A 20,980-nucleotide genomic window follows, 5' to 3' on the forward strand; every position below is an offset into this window, starting at 1 on the left:
CATAAACATTTTTTTTTAATTGAAAATTTTTCATTAAAGGATTTTATGAAACTGAATATATTTAAAACAATAAAGATGTTGGGATAAAAAATGTCATAATACCACTAAAATCTGTATCTCATATAGATAAGATAAGTTTGACGTACGTTTAGATGTGAACAAGTGAACTGACAGTTGCAGCACAAATGAAGACTTAAATTCACCCAATCACTATGTATGTCGGTATCAGTCTGTTGTTCAGTGTCTCACCTCAGGGTCAGGAGTGGGTGAGGGGCTGAGCGAGTCCACAGAGTGTTTACGAGGCGGTGAGGCTGTGTGGTCGCCTTGTGCCTGCGACTCCATCTGTCCAGGGGGCGCTTGGCGGGTGGCAGGCCTCTCCCACTGGGTGGTGCCTGTAGGAATGTGCCAGTAGTAGACTCCAGCCATGTCTGTGATCTTCTTCCATCCTGGTGGCAGGTCGGGGTCGGTCTGGAATGACTGCTCACTCCAGATATCTGATGAAAACACAGATTGGGAAAGTTTATTGAGAGCAACAGGACAACTGACAGACGTGCATACATTAAAACATTTCTGTAACTGCACACAGAGACTAAATGCTGATTTAGTTTTCCATAAATCATCGCTGGCCTCAGTTAAATGGAAGTCAACCCTCCCATTCATACACTGAGCAGCATCAACAGCTGACAGGGATTACCAGCATCTGCTGCAGCTGCCATCTAACAGGCTGGAACGTTTTACAGATAACAACTCATTTATTGGGTAACACCCATGCACAAGCTCAAATATCTTTAAATGAAAGATATCACCGGCAATAATCGACTCTAAAATATATATAAAAAGAACATGGACACAAGCATTCCTCTTACAAACTTTACAAATGTCAGATGTAGTCCCAATGAGAGCTTAAATAATTGAGCCCTAAGAATATATAAGGCTTTATTGAACATGACACAAAAATTATATTTGCTTCTTCTCAGAATACCTCAGAGTCCGAAAAATCTGCTTCCATTTACATGGCTGTGATCTATTACAGATTCTTTAGTTTATCTTTTTAAAAACAGGTCACAACTCATAATTTATGTTCTAAATAACAGATTTATTTCCAACTGCCAATAATGATGTCATAAACCGGATTGTCCCAGATACTCATGGTGGATTTCATGTCAGCACTTGTGCTAAAATAAGAAGGAAAAACAATGTCCCCGGTTATTATCACATGACATGCGTTTTGTGTCAAGTGGTCAGGTTGGGCAAATGTCAAAGCGACGTCTATGAAGAACTTCATGATTCAAACCCTAGAATTATTTAAGGAATAAAAACACAAAAACTAAAGCCAAAAACCCTGAGGCTACTACATCAGCAGTGTCATCGTATTGCCAAGCTTTATATAAACCAGCTCTGTAGTACTACCTACAGTTTCTGCACATTGCAAAACTATTCACAAAATGCCAGTCATGGCAATGAAGGCATTAGCATTGCAAACTCCATTCATACTGCATGACTCACCTTTAGCAGTGGTATGGTAATCTATTCAACCCTTTTTTTTTATTCACTATTAAAAAAGGTATAAGATCAAAAGGACAAGGAATATAACCTTAGATATAAATCGGTGAATACCTGCACGAAAGACACACAGAACTTAATCTGATTTGAAATACTGAGAAATGTATTTATGGTTTCACAAAGACTTTGTCCCCTCGTCAAACAGAAAACAACATATAGAGCAGCTGTTAATCTTATTAATTTGACAGTGATACATTTAGAGAAATTATAGCAGTTACCTTTAAAACATAACAACCTAACACACACACAAACACCCTGTGCGGAGATTAAATCAGAGTATTTATATCACGGTTTCTTCTCTCACTCTAGCACTAAATGTCATGTCATCTGAAGGTTGCAGTTTCCTGGCAGACAAGCCAGCTGAGGTGCACGCACACAAACGCACACATGCACGTGCACACGCACACACCTAGAACTATTGATGGCATCTTGTTGTGATGTATAAAGTTGATGTAGTGGCAGAGGTAGTAAAGATGATCCGGAATTACATTAGGTGTTGTAGCAACTAATAACTCTGAGGGACTGGTCAGCTTATGCAGTGTGTATGGGTGTGTATGTGTGTGTGTTGTGTGCATGTGCACATTGTTGCACAAGGAGTTCTCCAACTGCTGACCATGCTGATGAAACACAGCCCATAGGCCTGTCGCCATGACAGCAGGCCGTATGTCATCATGAAGACTGGGTCGGTCCAGATTGAGATGGAATTGAAACAAACACAGACACACACACGCACACACAAAAGAGGACACATGCACACACAAACACACACGGGATTCATACTTCAGTTTATTTAACGAAAGAGAAATCGCAGAACGCTTAGCAAAATGTGCACATACGTTTTTCGCACAAGCAGACGTCCCTTGGGGCTCAAGACTCTGCATTAGAGCAAGGAGCTGTGAAGCAGTGCCTCCTGGGAGTTGCCGTCTTTTATGTGCAAATAAAATAGGTCAGAGCTAATAAAACTACAAGTGAGAGAACCTGAGTGTCTCTGCTGTGAGAGAGGGAGGGAGGATGGTGACTCAGAATGAGTGCCAGAATGAAATTAACAGAGCACTGGATGTGGATTAAAACCTATATATACAAACACAAAGAGAGAGAGACACTGATAGACAGAGAGACAGAGAGCTCTGTGCATCATCATCATGCCATGAAGTTAGCAGTGTCACCTCTGCAAGTGCTGTGTCACGTGTGGCACTAGAATGAGAAGGTGTCAGCATGTTGACACAGAGGCTGATGGTCACCATGCTCCTGTGCAGCTCATGGATCTGAGCCACAGCAGAGGTACGGAGCAGTTCACCTGTCACAGCCTCCGTTTGCATGCAGCTCCATGCCAGAGCAGAGTTGAGCAAAGGGGGAGGGGAGGGCTTCTGGAGCCAAACACACACGTACACATGTTCTCTCTAACAAACGACACCGCACTTACACACCCTCCATAGCTAGAACGATGCACACACACACACACACACACACACACACACTCATAATACATGGACAAATATGACATGCACAGACCAGATTCTTATGACAGATATTTAGAGATTAACGTCACAAACTTAATCACTGTGTTGTAGGAGTCACACAGATAAACCAATGCTTGTGCACACACACACTTGCACACGCACATTTACACACATGCACAGTGCACACACACACTCAGACAGCGTCACCAACTGTCACCCCACAGTGTCGTCTCCAGCCGACTCTGACAGATGCACCTACCCTCGTAATTGACAATCACAATGGCCAGCATGTAGTCTTTCCCCAGCATCATAGTGAGCTAGCTGCCTCTCAAACAGCAAAACACGGTACTGTACCCAGAGAGAAAACCCCAGACAGAGAGAGAGAGAGAGAGAGAGAGAGAGAGAGAGAGAGAGAGAGAGAGAGAGAGAGAGGGGGGACACTGCAAGAGAGAGGGTGGAGAGGGGAGAGGGACACGAGGCAGAGACGGGGAGAACATGAGGCGAAAAGAGAGGCAGAAAAGAGGGGGAGACAAGAGTGAATGGGAGGGCAAATGAAGTGATGAGAGATAGAGACAAGAGAAAAACAGAGGGAAAGATTTAGAGAGGAGGGAGTTTCCTGCGACTGAGCTGTGTTTGCTGTTGTCTCTCGATCTGGAGCATGAACAACGTCAACAGCTCAAATCAGCCTCTTTTCCCTTTCCTTCCCTCAAACAAACACTCAAATGGCCACATGGACAGAAGAAAAATCCTTCATCAAATGCCTACGTTGACCATTTTCTCTCTTGGTTGTCCTGGCAACCCCCCTGGTCATCTTTCTCTCAGTATCACATCAAGTGGAGGTGCAGGGAGGAGGAGCAGAGAGGGAGGGAGACATAAGCCGTTTTCAGACATGAAGTACGGAAAATATCCAAACATTTGGGTCCAGACGGGAGTTTTACTGCCTTTTACATATGAAGAACGCAGCAGGAGATTCTCAGGATTGGACGTGTTTACAACAACAGGAAAATGAACAGAGAGTTCAGGTGAGGGGGGGCATCTGGGTAGAGCCCTATGGGTAGAGCATGCAGGAGGCAGGACATGACGAATATCTCCCTAGCACAGGCATCCTTAGCACAGGCATCAGATCTTTTCACCAAAAGATTTTAAATATCATTTTACCAAGTTGACATCAACGTCACCATCTCGACATGCATGGCACCTTGTGTCGGGTTAGAAACGTGATCAACGCACCCGCTCGCTCGCGGTGGAATCTTTTAGACATCATTCACGTTTTTACAAGGCAGGAGTTCTGGTAAATGTCCACCGGATGTCCATATCAACAAGTTACAGGAGTAGAACAGGAAATCAGAGCAACAAGTGATTCAACATCTAAAAACTGACTGAAAGTCACATGTTGCTGTTCTCTTTAAATGACCTTCCTCAACTCAGCAGTGTGCATGTATGTGCGTGTGTATGTGTTGGGTTGTGTGTGTGTGTGTGTGTGTGTGTGTGTGTGTATTTTGGCTCCTCTGTGTGAAAGCAGTGTCGTACTGGCCCTCTAACCCGCAACATCCACCGAGGAATCTGACATCCACCTGGGAAAACAACACGGCTTTGTCAATATTAGCCAGAGATGCAGACAGGAGGTCACAGCGGCATGGACGACTACGAGTTGGCTGTCCATAAATCCACATGAGAAATGCCACTACCATGATTATCAACTCTTCAGCAAACCCTCCGAGGAAGATGGGTCTTAACCAGAGACTATAGTGCTGTTAACTTCTACTTTTTGCATGCACACACATACATAAGGCCCTCCCATGAGAGAAGCATCACTTTGAAACAGTGCTGTAGACGAGCCGAGATGAGTTTCAGGGACGAGCGAGAGGAAATCGTGGACAAGAGAACCCACGAAGAGTAAATTCTCCCACAGCGCTTGTTAGGGAATGAAATGCACAGATGCTCTGAGCCTTCAACTCAAGGAGGTGAGTCAGCAGAGAGCTGCAAGAGAAACATTATGGGAGGAATAAAGCTGCAGCCTGGCTCAGCAGCCCAAAGCACTGCAGCTCACACAGACTGAGAGACGATGGTTTACAGCTGAGCTCATGTCAGAGGTTGAGGCTGCTGCTCGCAACGAGATGGACGCTTTTCATATGACTTACAACAAAAAAGCACTTGGCGGAGACTTTCAAAGGCCCAGTTAAATTGAACATCCAGGTTTTTACATAATGCTGACAGAGAAATACAATGATTTAGATGGTCTGCAGAGGAAGGCAACAGGGGGGTATAAGAAAGTATACAAGGCCCAAATCAGAGGGAATAACTAAAAGGAATTTCTTTACTTTGGTTAGAGATAACATGAGTCATCAGGAGGTGACATATTCCCTCAGGACCCACAAAACATTAAACAGCAGATGATGCGGCGCTATTGGAGTTACCTGCTGTTCACATTTCTCTCACACTAACACACACACACAAATCAGAAACATCCTCAAAGGCATGTCATATTTTTGTATTATTTCAGATGAGGATAATCATCACAAGTTGATAATCTTCTTACTATGCAAACTGAGAGCTGCCCATAGGATTTTATAGTCACTCCAGTTTGTCTTTATACAGTGTTTATTTAGCCAACTACTCTCAAATTGGCCATTCAAACTCACTGTAATGGCACAACAGAAAGTCTTTTATTTCAGGCTCCACTTCACTATTTTGTAAGTTTATCAGAAAAACTCTTGTCCAAAAGCTGAATGATTACAGATGCACGCACACACTGATCCCTATAATATAACATATGTGGGTGGATGACATGACGCATGATTTTTCTGTAACTAAGTGTGAATGTCTATTTAGATGCATTTAACCACTTAAACAACACATGGATGTGATGCATATTATGGTACTTTGTTTTAAACTTATGATTTTGTATGAAATATCTGTTATGTTTTGATTATATTTTAAGCTGAATACGCAAAATGTCCTGCGGTGTGACCGTAACATAGCTGAAGCATTAAACTTACATATTAACAAAATAAACCAGAAATATCTGGAACAGGTAATAACTGCCTTGGCCTTATATTGTATATAATGGCTTTATTAATATTAGGTTTTAATATGCACAAAACAAGTATATGAGTATTTACAGCAAAATAACTTTCGTAACACAAACAATGTCCTGTGGCGTGACATGGAAAATAAGATTTTTGAAACGGCAGTTACATGGACAACTATAGGGGCCCTTAGTTTATTCCACTACCAGGAAGCCCCCCAGATGTTGGAATGTACTGTGTATGTTGAAAGGTGACTGTTAACCTCTGATTAATTTAAATTCCAATTTTTTTTTTTTTTTAATTTAATTAAACATATTTAGGTTAAACTGTGTTATTCTTCAGTTAGCATAATAGCTAAGGTCAGTCTTGTATAGCAATGACTCAAAATGATGAAAATGTCCTGCGGTGTGACGGCCGGTCACACCGCAATGAAATTATACAAAAAATCCGAGGAACACTAGCAGTTTAAAAAAATTGTTTAAAAATGTTCAAAACAGCATTTGAACATTATAATTTCATAAAACTGTAATCCTCATTAGAATTTTATTAAAAAAATACTGTTTCACCCTTATTTGTCAACTACCCATATACCCCAAACTTCTACCTTACTATATAAACTGTGCTATCAAACCGTAGAAATTAATTTGGATTAATTAGAATGCTTATAAGAATTTATTTATTATAATTTAGTAATACACTATTTTACTATTTAAGCTTAATATTTAATCGTATGTTTAAAGATTGAATGAGTCAGAAAATATAAAACATCATAATCATTAATGCTACAACTTCCCAATGATGCTGAAATAATTGGCTGCTAAATGTGTTGCAATTTTGACAGTTAACAGTTAATTAAGAGTTTAAGTCATTATTCACGATATAAATGTCAAACTGTCAGCGTCTCATTAAAATGCAGGTCTGCTTGGTTTTTCACAAGACAAAAATCTATCACCTTGACAGACATTTTTTAATCTATTAATTTCACATCTATTGTACCTCTGTCCATAAAGGAAGAGGAATCCATCATTTGAAAGTCTTTTACCCCTTTTGCAGACTGTTGAAGATTGTTGAGCCCTACCAGGCAAACTGAGATTTGTGAATATGGTCTATTCATATAAAATTAGATCAGACTAACCCTAACCCTATTGATTGAAAGGAACATCTTTAAATGAATTGACAATGAAAACTACTATACATTAATATGTTAATAATAGTTTTAGCCGTATTTTAAATCTGAAAGAATAGAGCTATTTGGACATTTAGAGATGGCATGCTCATTGGCTGAGAGGAACATCATACATACAGAGTTAAAACATGGAACCCTGAATGAAGTGAACCCCTTAAATCTCACTCAGTCTCGCTAAGTCAGCTTGTTTATGGATCGCAGCAGAATAAAAACTAAAGCATTTCTCGTGGCAACCACAGCTACAGATATATATATAGAGAGGATGAGCTGTGAAACTGGAAGACCACCAAGCTCCATTTGTCTATATGTGTCTGGTCAAACTGCTCCCCACATTATATTTATTATCTACAGTCAGAGACAGAATGAGCAAGTGAAAACGAATGATGAAAACAGAGAACACCAAGAGACAACACAGACGAATGTAAGTCGATAAAGTGGCTCCTCTCTCAACTCTAGTGAAGGAATCAACGACACAGAGAAAGACAGAGATCATGACGGCTACAGAGTTTGTATTAACTCATCGATATCCTAAACACACACACCCACACACACACACACCCACACGCAAACACAAAAGACACAGCTTGAAACAGGACGCAGCTGATCCAGCTTACTGACCACCCATGAGGTTCTTCCTGTCCAAGAGGGACACTGAGATTTACTAGCGGCTGGAGTGATTGTTATTCTTTTCCAGCAATTTCTGAGTTCAGCTTATGGACACACACTAGGTCACATTAGACGGAAACATGTCATGAGCAGAGAGGACTGTATAAATTTGAATGAAGCACACAGAAGAATAAAAAAAAGTCACTATTCTAATGAAATAGTGATCAAACTGATGTTAAGTATACTACTATACACCACTTTTGTGTGGGTGTGTATTTGTGTACCTGTCTCCTCTGGGGAGTTGCTCTCCTGGGACAGGGTGGTCCAACTCAACTCTTCGTCACTGGGGTTCAGATTCTGGATCCGGTTCAAAGCACAGTCTGTCTTTGCGCCAGTCCTTCTGTCCTTCTTCGTCTCTGGAGAGGAAGAGGAAGAGGAGGAGCAGGAAGCCACAGAGAGCAAGGGGTTGTCCTCTGGGCTGGCTTGCCGTGGCGTGGAGGGAGGAGGCGGCACCGGAGAGTCCTTGCCTGATTTGAGGAGCTTGATGTTGGAGTGGAGGTCAGAGATGAGTTCCAGGCCTGTGGAAACTTTTTGATTCTTCACGGGAGACTCACTTCTTATAATCAGTAAAGGCTTATTCTCCTGTTCTTCTTCCTCCTCCTCCACCAACTCCTCATCTCCATCTTCCTCAATCTTCATTTTTGACATTATTTCCTTTTCAGACAAAATGCTGATGTCATCGCTCTCCTCTGCCTCAATGTTCAAATCCAACTCTGTTGTGTTGCCATTCAGTTTGAGCTCCACACTTGTGTTAATGTTACAGTCTGCATCTAATTCAGTTTTCTGCTCGGGCTCTGAATCAGTGTCGGCGTCTGGTTGAAGTTCAGCATCTGAATTAATGACTTTCTCCTCCTCGTCATTATTGGAGCGGATGTGACTGTCGTGCTCCTCTGCTGTGTTGACGTTGAGGTCGTCTTCTACAGTCTCTGAATTACACTCCAGATCTATCAGGTCAAGGCCCGTTGTGTTTTTGTTGTGGTCCTGACCTGCTTTACGAAGCTGGTTGACCCCGTTCTTGGCTAGTTTGGGATTGTTCGGGGTTGAAGACTGCGATGGGGATGATGATGGGGAAGGCGAAGAAGGCGCCACTTCTCCGAGGCCCATTGCAGTCTGGATACTGGTGAGTGCGTACTTTTTGCGACACTTGGGAGGCGTGGCGGAGCCCTGTTTGTTGACATCGCTGCTGAGGAGCTGATTGTGGGAGGAGCGAAGGCTGAGGGAATTGGGAGGCGTGGCAGCGGGCCCGTTACGATTGGTCACATCTACTGACATCATCATGGCACAAGACAGATCACCTGAAGGAGGAAGAAAGCAGAGACCAGACTGAATCAATATGATCCACATGTGTTGACATGCACCCAGTGCACTGTGGGAGCTTTAAGAGCGGTTGTCCCAGTGCTTCTACTGCTACTACTTTTCTTGCATTGTAACATGCCAGTAAAAAATGCCTAAGCAAAGAAATATATCCAAACATGCAAAATATAATGTATAATGTTGAAGAACAATGATTAAACTTATTAGAAAAAAATATATAATAGAAGACAAATAATGATCAGCATCTCCTACACAACCCTATATCAGACAAATCAAGTCTGCATTAAAATATCTTTAAATGATAAATCTGGTGATGTCAACCTGGTTATCCGTATTCTCTTTTCATTGAAAACTAACAAAAGACCAAAAACAATAACTAACTAAATAACTTCCATATTAAGAACTAGAGTACAGTCCACTTATGACATGACATTGACATTCCCTAGATCAGAGTTCTCTGCATACACTCACAAACATGCCAGATTTTTTTCGTCAAGAACTATGAATTATACTCTTGAGAAATCAATGAAAAGGTTGAAAAATGCCCTCTCTCACAATGATAATGAAATTGAAAAAAATCATGGATCCACACAAACCATTAAATTGGTTCTTTCCTGACACATACCACATCCCTCCACCAGGTTTCATGGTAATCCCTTGTTTTTTCAAACACTGTTCTGAAATCTGTGTCTGAAATAGCCACCAACAAATGGACTTTTACTCTGCTTTGACTTATATCTGCTAAAAACTACAATGCTTTTTAGGAAAGCCGCAGACAGTGTATTGTGTGTATTGTCTTGAGAGTGAGGCTAACACGCAGTTGGTTGTTTGACAGATATATAGAATATTTCCAGACTTATCATTTACATTCTTGAGGGATATTACTGTGAACTGCAGACTCTCAAACTACCGGCTACAAGGATGAGGAATGAAGACGTGTGAGTATACAGAGGCTGACTAAACATCGAGGCAAAAGCACAACATGTGTAAAGGCATGTGTGTTTGTGTCTGTGTGTGTCTGTGCTCTGTACCTGACAGGAGTTCAGTCATTCACTGGAGCTTGTCACGGTTCAGGGTGTATAGACTCAGCTACAGATCTGAACACGACCGAAAAGGAGAGAGAAAAAGAATAAAAGAATGATCAGAAGAAGAATGCAAAAAATCCTGAGTACTTGTCGAGTTGCCCTCGGAGACCACATTCATCCGTGTGGAACCCAACTACAGCTGGTCTCTATGGTGACAACAAAATAGTGTGAGGCAGCGAGGGAACTCAAAACATCATAAAAAATAAACAACAAACACTCAAAACATGGAGGAAAAACTGTTAAATGAACACGTTTTAAAAATTAAAGAAGACAACTATGAATAATACATGCTGTTGCTGTATCAAGATGACTGGATTTTAAAACACATGTCAATGCTTTTATTAAATCCTGCTACTTCCACCTACAAAAACATCACAGGCTCATTCATGCCTTTGTCTTTTCCCGTCTGCACTTTATCCATGTGTTAGTCAAACCTCAGTAGCTTGTTTACAGCTTGTTCAAAATGCTGCTGCTCGTATTTTAACTAAGACAAACCATAGGTCTAATCCTTGCGCCCCTTCACTGACTGCAAGTTAAATTCCAGGATTGATTTTAAAATTTCAAAGCTCAACGTGGGCTGGCCCCAAATTACATTACAGAGCTCTTGACTCTCTACACTCCCAGTCGCAACCTGAGATCAGCCTGTCCTGGTAAGCTGTCCATAGGTCAAGACTAGCTACTCAGGGTGACCAGGCTTTCTCTGTCAGGGCCCTGAGGCTCTCCAACGCACTGCCTGTCTTTAAATCGGTGCTCAAAAAATATTATTATATGAAAGCATTTTTAACATTAGATTTGTAACTCTGATAATACTGTGTTGTTTTAATTCCTTGTATTCCTTAATATCTTACTTTTATTGGAACCATAATTTATATAGTTTCTTAAATGGGACAACATGTGTTTTCTTTTAATGATGGGGTAAAATGTTATATTTTGATAATAATATCTAATAAAAAATTGTATTAAAAAAACATTCAGGCTTCTAGAATAGTACTTTGCTTTTAATCTGTAATGAGTTTGACTTTAAATGTAGCAAATAAAAACCTTTGACAGTAATATCAGTAAAAGCAGCTTGTTACTTCGACCTCTGGTTTTAATTTGTTTTAATTTGGCTCAAGTGGTCCACCTTAGATTTATTTGTGAGTTAAACATTTTTTGAGGTTGCTTCAAAGTAAAAGGTAATATTAAATAGTTTTAAAAGCATCAACAGGAAGTGTTATTGGTTTATTTTCAATGGAGTTTGTCCTAGTGTGTCCTTCAATAGCTTAGATGGTTGTAAAACAAAGTAAAAAGATACTCTAAATTTATCTTTATCTTATCATGAGCATATTTATGCCAGTAATGCCTTTAAATAGCGAAAGCCGAACCACATATTTTAAATCGTGACGAGAAGAGCAATTCCAAAAGCTTGGAGGGTTTACGAGAGTTCATTTTCTGTTAAAAACATAAATACACTTGAAAATGTAACTTGCTATACTTACCATAGAGCTAAGGATTGTGGGAAACAGGATGGAGTGCGTCCATACTTGTGCTCTGGTCCAATCAGGAAGGCTGTTCTGAAGCAGCAGCGTCCTGAGGGAAAGACAAACATTAAAGTAGGATTAATGAGATGGTGAACGGAGAGAGAAAGAGGACAGCAGGACACCAGAGGGACAAATAATAAAGACACATCAATTATTCACAACCTTGATCAAACATTAATACACAAGGTGCGCGTGTGGGAGTGTTTTGTGTGTGTGAGAGGGAGGGAGAACATAAGGTTCATTTTGTATAGAGCTCATATTTCTTTCTTTGGTGCAGTCTTGCCAACCCTTCGCTGACTGGAACCATCATAAACTTAATGCCACAGGAGACTTGTAAACTCCCCCTGCTCTGCTTTCCAACAACCAACACACACACAAACACACACACAAAGACACACACACAAAAACACACACACACAAATGCACATTGCTGCATAATGCAGTCAAGACTCGTGGACAGTTCTCACAAAAACGCAGCCTCTAGGAGAAGTGCAGAGAAATATAATAAGCACAGATAGAATGGACCATAAAATCCCAATTATCCCAGTCTCTGGGGCTGGAAAATCACCTGGAATCATGATTTGGGACAAAAAAATTTAGGGAACTAAAGAAATGGATCATTTGCTAAACTAACAGCCAACATAGACATTTGTAAAGATGTTATCCATCATATTATAAGGTTAATTTATCTCAAACTTAAGATGCAAGGATAAAGTAAAGCAGCGTTATAAATAGCTGCAAGTTCTGACTCTTCATCATGAACAGTTTAAACCGTTAAAAGACAAGAATTTTGACCAGTTTATCTGTTTTTTTTTAAAAACTCTTGGACATTGGTACCATCTGATCCCACAGCATGTTAACATGGTGAATTATTGTAATTCCCCACTTAACAAACACAAGTTATGCCTAAGACACTTAAAACCATGGAAATGTCAACAGTCAACCGATGTGACTAGATTTCTCCTGACAACAGGTGTGTGTGTGTGTGAGTGTGAGTGTGAGTGTGAGTGTGAGTGTGTGTGTGTGTGTGTGACAAAGAGCATAGCAGCACACGTGTGTGTTGATGAGTTAATCGTAATTTTCTACCATGCATACAGACAGAATTCACAGCAGATTTTGCACAACTCCTCAAATGCCCAACGACTGAAGAACCGAACCACTACTAATTTATATGGCAAGACTCTTCTTCTCCCTCTGGTTGTCCTGCATAGACATATTTCAACCTGTTTTCAATCAACCACAATGAATCTGATCCAAACATTCATAGCAACTGACATCTGCAGGTTTTCAGGGGCGTCTTGTACATATGTACTTGCACACATGTAAACAGCTGTGTTTGACAAACATGTTTTCCACATTATTCTGATAATACGTCGACGCCACAGAGCTGCAGCAGTTGCGATGTGTGTTGTGATTTATGATCTGATGAATGAAAACGGAAGGAGAGGAATGTGGATGCAGCCATGGCCTGAGAAAGGAGATGAGTGCACAGTTTTCTTCTACAGAAAGAGCTCTATTTTAGTATTTGATCTCTCAAGTTTACTGTAGTACATTTGTTTCTTCGCCTGGAGACGACTTATTGATTTGCAGTTTCTCACCATCAATAATAAAGACTGTTGCCACTGTGTGATGAGTCTTTAGCTCTATTTTTGGCGTTTTGCATACTGAATAAGAAAGAATGCACTTTTAAACAATGAATCAATTTGTCGTATAATTTCAGAAGGAAACTGAGCAATTGCAGATTTGAGTGTGACTCAGGTCAGGTTTCAAGTCAGAGAAAGTAATTCTGTTTTCTGTGTCCGAACCCGACCCCGAAGCAAATAATATAATCCGCACTGAGTCTGCGTTCCTCCTTCCTTGACACATATGGTTGCTGCTTGTTTATCCTGATTACAGACATGTGCAGTGTAAATGATAAGCCAAGCTAACGAGAACGACACGACTCACATATAATTTCAAACCTTTTGTCTTAACCCAACCACACTCCATTACAGCACAATATCATCACTGTAATATGATGTATTATATAACATAAGCCCTCTGGCAATACAAGCCATTTGAAATCGACATTTTCAAGTAGAGAAGCTTCTGCAATGGTAACATCGGGCCATGAGTCATGTTTACAGATGTGGGCCTTAAGAACAAAGATTCAAAGGAACAAAAGAAACACCCAGATCTTCCCAACTCCGAAAAATGTAAAACTACAGAATACATTATCATCCAGGATTTAACTTTTAACATTTTTGGAACAAAAATTTAAGTAACTCCCAGTAATCAACAGTGAATACTTCTGTTAACACTGAATGACTTGACTAATACTGGTGCTCCAAAAACATCCAAAGGAACAGTTGCTGAACGAACGAAGTCAACCTGTGCTGAGCCGATTGTGTACCGTCATTACAGCAGAGCAACAACATCTGGTTTGTCTGAAAACACAAGGTGTTACACACGCTGTGGTAAAAGAATAAACCATCTGAAGTGCAGCTGTATAATTTTAACCTCAGAGCAGCTGTACTTTACTATAATGGCTTAAAAAGCTACACAGCAGAGGACAAAGACAGGAAAAGAAGGATGGTGCATGCAGTGGATAATAAAATAGCTACAAGAAATAGAGCATTCTGGGTATAAATTACATGGAATGCTTAGGTCCTTAAATCCTGCTGCAACAAGTCTTCATACCAGTGTGGGTGTGTGTGTGTGTGTGTGTGTTGTGTGTGTTGTGTGTGGTGTGTGTGGTGTGTGTGTGTGTGTGTGTGTGCGCGCGCGCGCGCGCGTGCGTGTGTGTGTGTGTGTGTGCGTGTATGTGTGTATGTGTGTGTGTGTGTGTGTGTGCGTGTGTGTGGTGTGTGTGTGTGTGTGTGTGTGTGTGTGTGTGCGTGCGTGCGTATGTGTGTGTGTGTGTGTAACTCATTACTTGTGGGGACACTGTTTACACACTCACATTACTGACACTTGTCTTCCATATGAAGACATATAGGAAGATGTCATAATGTTTCTCTTAAATCTTAACAACATGTTTTAATGTGAGGGTTAAGGTTAGGGCTAAGGTTAAGGTGGTTTGACTTGGGTTTGGAAATTTTCCCACCGGGTAATACATTTGCAACAATCCCAGTTTTAGCCATTACACAGGTAATTTTACAAGACCTGTCAGCTCAGTATCTGTAGAGTATCAATAAAGTTTTCACAGTCCATGGCAGACCTTGTCATAACACCTCTCTCTGAATACCCCATCTTCCATGTGTGCATGAGTGTGTGTCCAGATGCTGCCACCAACATGCTGCAGAATAATGACACCATCAGTATTTAGATTGGTTCTCAGAATAATTCCCCCTGGAAACGAAGGCTCAGCTTGGTACCTTTCCCCCAAGAAGCAGAAAAGGTCGACACTTTAACAACAATCTGTGGAAACATTGTTGTCAGCAGAGGCAAAGAAGATGAGGATGGAGAGAGAAAGAAACTGGAGTGGCAGAAAAGGACAGTAGAAAAGATCAGTTAGTAACAGAACCTGCCTATTTATTTAATTTCACTGAAAAAAGAAATCTACAAACACTAAACATACAGGTTACGCTAATGAGGGGACGAGAAAATAAAATGTTTGTGACTGGTGAAGTCAATCGTCTGATCTTGTAACAGCTGACTTTAAGAGTTTTTAAGCATTAGTGAAAATTCAGGGCAGCAATATCAGATATCATCCACTTCTTCCATGCACTCTTCTCCTTAGTCACGCACAATGATATTTAATCGTAAGCGGCATGTAGCCTCAAGCCACAAGACAGAGTTTAGGATTACAAAACTCTGTTAAAATCACTGCTTGCCAACTCCTTACCACCAAATTATTCTCCCATGTTAACTTGTAATCTTCAACCTCCAGCAGATGCTCTGTCAGTTTATCAGATTTCATACAGCTCTGAAAGTATTTTTTTTTTCAAAATGTGCAGTAATTCTCCCCCAAACTTCCAAACAGATTTCGATGTGTTCACTCTGAGGAGCTCTCCTTGAAAGTTACCGCCTTGACCTCATGGTGACTGTTTCATCGCAGGCCCAGTGTGCTAGAGCAGAGCTAAAAAAAACAAAAAAGTGTCACCAACAAAAACACTAACTACAGACTGCAGTGTAGCTGCCATATCATTTCTTTCGCCTAGAGACAGATGTAAAATGCTAAATGTAAAGGTCCACACTCGGGTGGAGCTACAGCTCTGCAGCCGTATGCACCCAAACTGTAACTTTCGATCCCAGTTACATCTGGATACTGCTCCAAACTGGATGCAATGATAGTGGCTCCCCTGGGTCGGGCCTCCCTAGCGACAAAGGGCTCCCTGCAGTCCTCTGCTGAGGACGAGGGGGTCTGAGGCGTAATTACAGGGCCCCTCTGTGGGCAAGGCTCCTGGCAACGACACACACAGACAAACACTCGTTCACAAACACAGACATGAATAGTAAATATGAGCCTTCCACATGGACTCCCTTGTAAACAGTTATATGGACAGACAGAAGGGCCGAGCGACACCCACACACTCGCGTGGAGAGAAAACACACATTAGGAGTGTACGTAATAAGATCTAGGATGTGTAACAGCATGACAGTGACCTCTGACTTCTGACCCACTGCCCAACCCTCCATGTTTGTGCTTTTGTACGTGTGTGAGCGCATATGTCAGAGGTATGTTGGGGGGTCTGGACGAGGAAAGAATGAAGGGAGCAGCTGCCAACAGTCCACCTCTCTCTCGCTCTCTTCTCTGTCTCCGTTTCTTTTCGCGTGTGCTGTGTATTCCAGTCTCTGGAGTGAGCAGGAGAAAGACAGAATGCTTTTAAATTTGTATGCCAAGTGGATAACTGCCAACAGTTTGATAGGCCTCCACATCCCTCCTTCCTGCCCGTCCCTCTCAATTTTGCTCGCCATTCCAGTTCCTCTGCTAATCCCACTTGACTTTTACCTCTTTCCTTTATCCCATCTTCTTGCGCGTTTCCTTCCAACTCCTCTCCTGTCCTCTTCCTCTCCTAGCCTCCGCCACATTCATCTCCTCGCTCTCACCCCTCCCTCTCCCTCTTCCCTCTTTGTCTCCAGGAGAATTGCTGTCTTTTCTCATTAAAAGTGAAGAAGGTCTGTAAACTCTCATAAACCACCCGTTTCTCCCTGCAACTCTGATTTACAGCCACTCTATCCCTCCTCCCCTCTCCTCGCCCCCTGCTCCTAAGAGAACCCCATCTGTTACCCAAAAAAATAAAATCTATGACAAGAAAGCAAAACTGTCGCAGTTAGAGGCCCAGTCATCGGCAAAATGAAATGGATGGATTCACGTTCGCAAAGCAAAGGAGTATAGAAAAAAAAGCAACAGGGTGTTTTTCTAACATTTGGATTGGGACGTGAACGTGTAAGCCAGCTGCACAATACCAGGCAATCTTCCCAGATCTGTCTTGGCTTTATTTTCATTGGCTGCACAGTAGGCTGGGCCCTCAACACTGAGCTGAGAACTACTTCCACTGCAAGGTCGAGACGTTAGCAACACTGCTAACCAAAGACATATATTACCACACGCTGGAGAGCTGTTCACATTCCAGCCACTGAGTCAAACTCAATATTTTTTCTACTATGTAGCCTACTATATAATCTATAGGGAAGCACGTCTGAGAGGCAGGAAATCTCCATACCATAAAAAGCTAAACTTGATCTCTGTATTAATTAGGTTACATTTATTGTATATACATTTCTAAATTGATTGGAACCACCCTGCATTGTAGACACCCTGTGTTTTTATGGGCCGTTATGTTCAATGTAATCCGCAACTACAGATGTTTTATACATTCAGAACTCCCATCCTAGGAAAAGTGGTGACGCAGCACTTTCAACTATGCTTCCTAACAGTGAAATAAAATGTCTGTTCAAATTCACTTAGCTTTTAGTTGGAACACATTGACTTACAGTAAGTCAGAGGTTTTAATATAGGATATGTTTATTCAGGGTATTTTTAGTGGGTGGGTGGGTCCACTCGAACAAGGAGATGAAAGAAAGGGAAGAAAACAATAGCTATCTACAAAATCTGGTCCAGAATAACAGAGGAAGAGTAGAAGTGCAAGGATCTGTGTGTGTGTGTGTGTGTGTGTGTGTGTGTGTGTGTGTGTGTGTGTGTGTGTGTGTGTGTGTGTGTGTGTGTGTGTGTGTGTGTGTGTGTGTGTGTGTGTGTGTGTGTGTGTGTGTGTATCCTTGCATTGTGAATAACGGGAAATAACAGAGACAATGTAACACTTTGACTGGGACTGCAGTCAAAGCAAACAATATTGTGTACAGACAAACAAGCACACACAGACAGACCCACACACTCACACACAGTACAAACACTGGAGCTTAGTGGTTCCAGCGTGATCCCAGGGTCGTGCATCGTCCTTGCAGCAGCAATGTATAGTGAGTGTGAAGGACAGATATAAATGAATTCATCCAGAGTTTAAAGAACCCACTATCTGTGCCTCCTCATGTATGTGTGTTAGTGTGAATTTATGAATGTGTCCATGTATTGTATGCATAAAGCTAAAGGTATAACTTTCCTGTGGGGTGGTTTCCAGAGCAAAGAAAATGACCACAAAAGAAAGGAAAGGAGTGAGGAATGTCCAGGGTGTGCCAAAGAATCTAAGGCATGTCTATATTTTGGGTGGGTGGGTCAGGGCGACTGGGGGGCAAAAACCCTCAAATTAGTCAACAAAAGGAGGAGGCAAAACACACACACACACTTCTTGGGTGTTGACCTTTTGTGAGCACACGTACCATTCACTGACCCTGAGCAAACTAAAGTATGCAACAAAAGCAGAGTTAATACTGCACTTGAAAATGAAAATGTGTCATGACAATAAATTTAAAGTTACTGATCTACCAGCAACATCTGGACACTCCCCTAACCTGAGCAGGATGTTACTGAGTAAAAAGGCAAATTTGAATCATGAAATGTTCATTACCGATGAATCCACTCAACTAGTGGAGGTGAGAGGGGATGAAGAGCTTTGTATCAGACTCGGAAATCTGAGCCGGCACACATTTATAGACTTCAAACCCCTGTGACGTGGAAATGACAGGAACAGAAGCCAGGACACTGTTTCCTGGATTTGGGAACTTGGGAGCGAATGTGTGTGATGTAACCCCTCCCTATAGCCCCAGATATCCCCCCCTCTCTTTTTCTCCCAGCCGCTCTTTCCTGTGGGTGAGGGGAGGTCGTGGGAGGGGAGAAAAAGTACACCACGAACACACACACACACACACCAAGCAAAACACACTGAGAGGGGGGAAGTCTCATTTTGCTGCTCCCTCCATGGAACACACATGAGCCAGTCTTGCAGCCACAGCCACTTTGCCGTATTGAGACCACAACTCTTTCCTGGACGCAGCTTCAGGGACATGTTGAGCCAGGAGGAGAGTCAGAAAACAACAAGTGAAGCCACATCTGTATTTCACTCAGTCATGTGCTTGTGTTTGCGGCTTTTTCTTTATCAATAAATGCTTTTTGTTTCTATTTCTATTTCTTTTTAATGTGTCATTCGGATCTCCATTTAGATAAAGCAGAGTTCAGTAAACCTTTGCATAGCAGCCACCCCCCTCTAAACTCTTACAACACACACAACTCTTGTTTTTCCTGCAAGTCTGCACAGTAGCGATCATGGTGTGTGACTTCACCAATCACAAGTCAGTCTCAACGGTCAATCAATGTTTCAACCGGTTTAAACAAAATTAAATAACTTATACAACCAAACGCTGTGGAAAAAATAGCTTGAACTAACTACATTGACAGAAACCATCTTTGAGAAATTATTTGACGTGTATTTAAATGTTTAATATTTGGTTGTTCATGACCCAACCACTACCATGGAAACATGAAGACCCTTTGACTACACTTTTAGGGAGCCGTCATGTCGTCTATCTTTATTTATATATAGTCTATGAGTCAAAGGAATAAAAAGAGGGCATCGTTGTCATGCTTCAGAGCTGAGAGCGCCGGCAGCCCTGGAGTCAATCACACTGGATTAAAGTAGATGAGTTTGTTCCCGTCGACACAGAACACTGGGGCTGAAAGCATCAGCCCAGCAAATAGCAAAATGGGAATAGACACAGCGCATGAATGTTCAGGAGACATCGCTAACTACTTACTGAAAAATGTAATGTAGCTTAAGAAGATTTAGAAATTATGACATTCAAAAATGATCATACTTTCTTTCTACTATATGAACTGTAGTTAATATACAGCTATGAATCAAGATTTAAAAACATTAATATTGTGAAGTTAAACTGGTAGATTCTCACTGCCAACTGTCGTTCATTCATAAATACTAATGCACTAGCTGATGGCTACAATATGATGCAATCATTCACCATTCCTTTTGGTCTCTACAGCAATGTGCAGTGATGTTTCTCTGCTTGATGCAGAGTACTCTTTTGTCTTGTTCTTTTCCAGTCGACATGTAGGCACGCCGCATGTATTTAACAAGCCTTCTGTCCCTCTCTCTCAGTGAAAACACACAGACAGGTGGACAAATGTGCACATGCTCTGAAGTGTTGTCAGCGCCAAGGCGAGGGCAGAAGCAGCGGAGGGACTGTTTACTCTATATATAGCTGAGATGTGACAGGACATCCGAGAGGACAGGGAAGTCTAGACACAAACCACCAAGCTCTTGGACATGTGTGTGAGCATGTTTGTGTGAACTTGTACTTGTATCTTTTTGGGGATTTTGAGCAGAGACCTTATGGAGTGAGGACATATTGACCGGTCCTCACTTTTTCGTGGGCCTCTTTGTGTATTAAGACTTGATTTTAGGGTTAGTGTTAGAATTAGGTTCAAGTTAGGGTTTTAGCTGTGATGGTTAAGGTTTGGGGTAAGCTGTGCAATGCAAGTTAAGGTTAGGGTTAGCATGATTTGGTCATGGTGAAGGTTAGAGATATGATTTTGGTTAAACTGTTCATAAAGAATGGGAGTCAATTTATTTCTGTGCAAACCTGTGTGTGTGAGTTAATTCGGTGTGACTTGGGAATGGATTGTCTAATTGAGGACAACAGTTGTGACCCTAATTGGGTTAAACACCAATGTTGGGGTGTGCAGTTAAGGTTATGGGTCAAGAGAGTCCTTAGAACATGAAGGAAAGTCTGTTTAATGTCCTCAAAAGTGTCCTATGACAAAATGGAT

The 20,980-nt window shown here is 41.5% G+C and overlaps 1 protein-coding gene across 2 annotated transcripts in view; it reads right to left on the minus strand.

Annotated features, from left to right (window-relative positions):
- Nucleotides 1–20,980, minus strand: part of apbb2b (amyloid beta (A4) precursor protein-binding, family B, member 2b) — a 51,148-nt gene that overhangs the window by 21,740 nt on the left and 8,428 nt on the right. For both annotated transcript variants that reach the window (XM_061090574.1, XM_061090583.1), the window contains exons 2-5: nucleotides 11,782–11,872; nucleotides 10,250–10,315; nucleotides 8,129–9,199; nucleotides 250–494 (exon numbers count right to left, since the gene is read on the minus strand). In XM_061090574.1, the coding sequence (XP_060946557.1) occupies nucleotides 250–494; nucleotides 8,129–9,199; nucleotides 10,250–10,268 (1,335 nt within the window). In that variant the 5' untranslated portion in view covers nucleotides 10,269–10,315; nucleotides 11,782–11,872. The remainder of the gene's footprint in view (nucleotides 1–249; nucleotides 495–8,128; nucleotides 9,200–10,249; nucleotides 10,316–11,781; nucleotides 11,873–20,980) is intronic.

Source organism: Limanda limanda, chromosome 2 (assembly GCF_963576545.1).
Source record: "Limanda limanda chromosome 2, fLimLim1.1, whole genome shotgun sequence".
NCBI classification, from domain to species: domain Eukaryota; kingdom Metazoa; phylum Chordata; class Actinopteri; order Pleuronectiformes; family Pleuronectidae; genus Limanda; species Limanda limanda.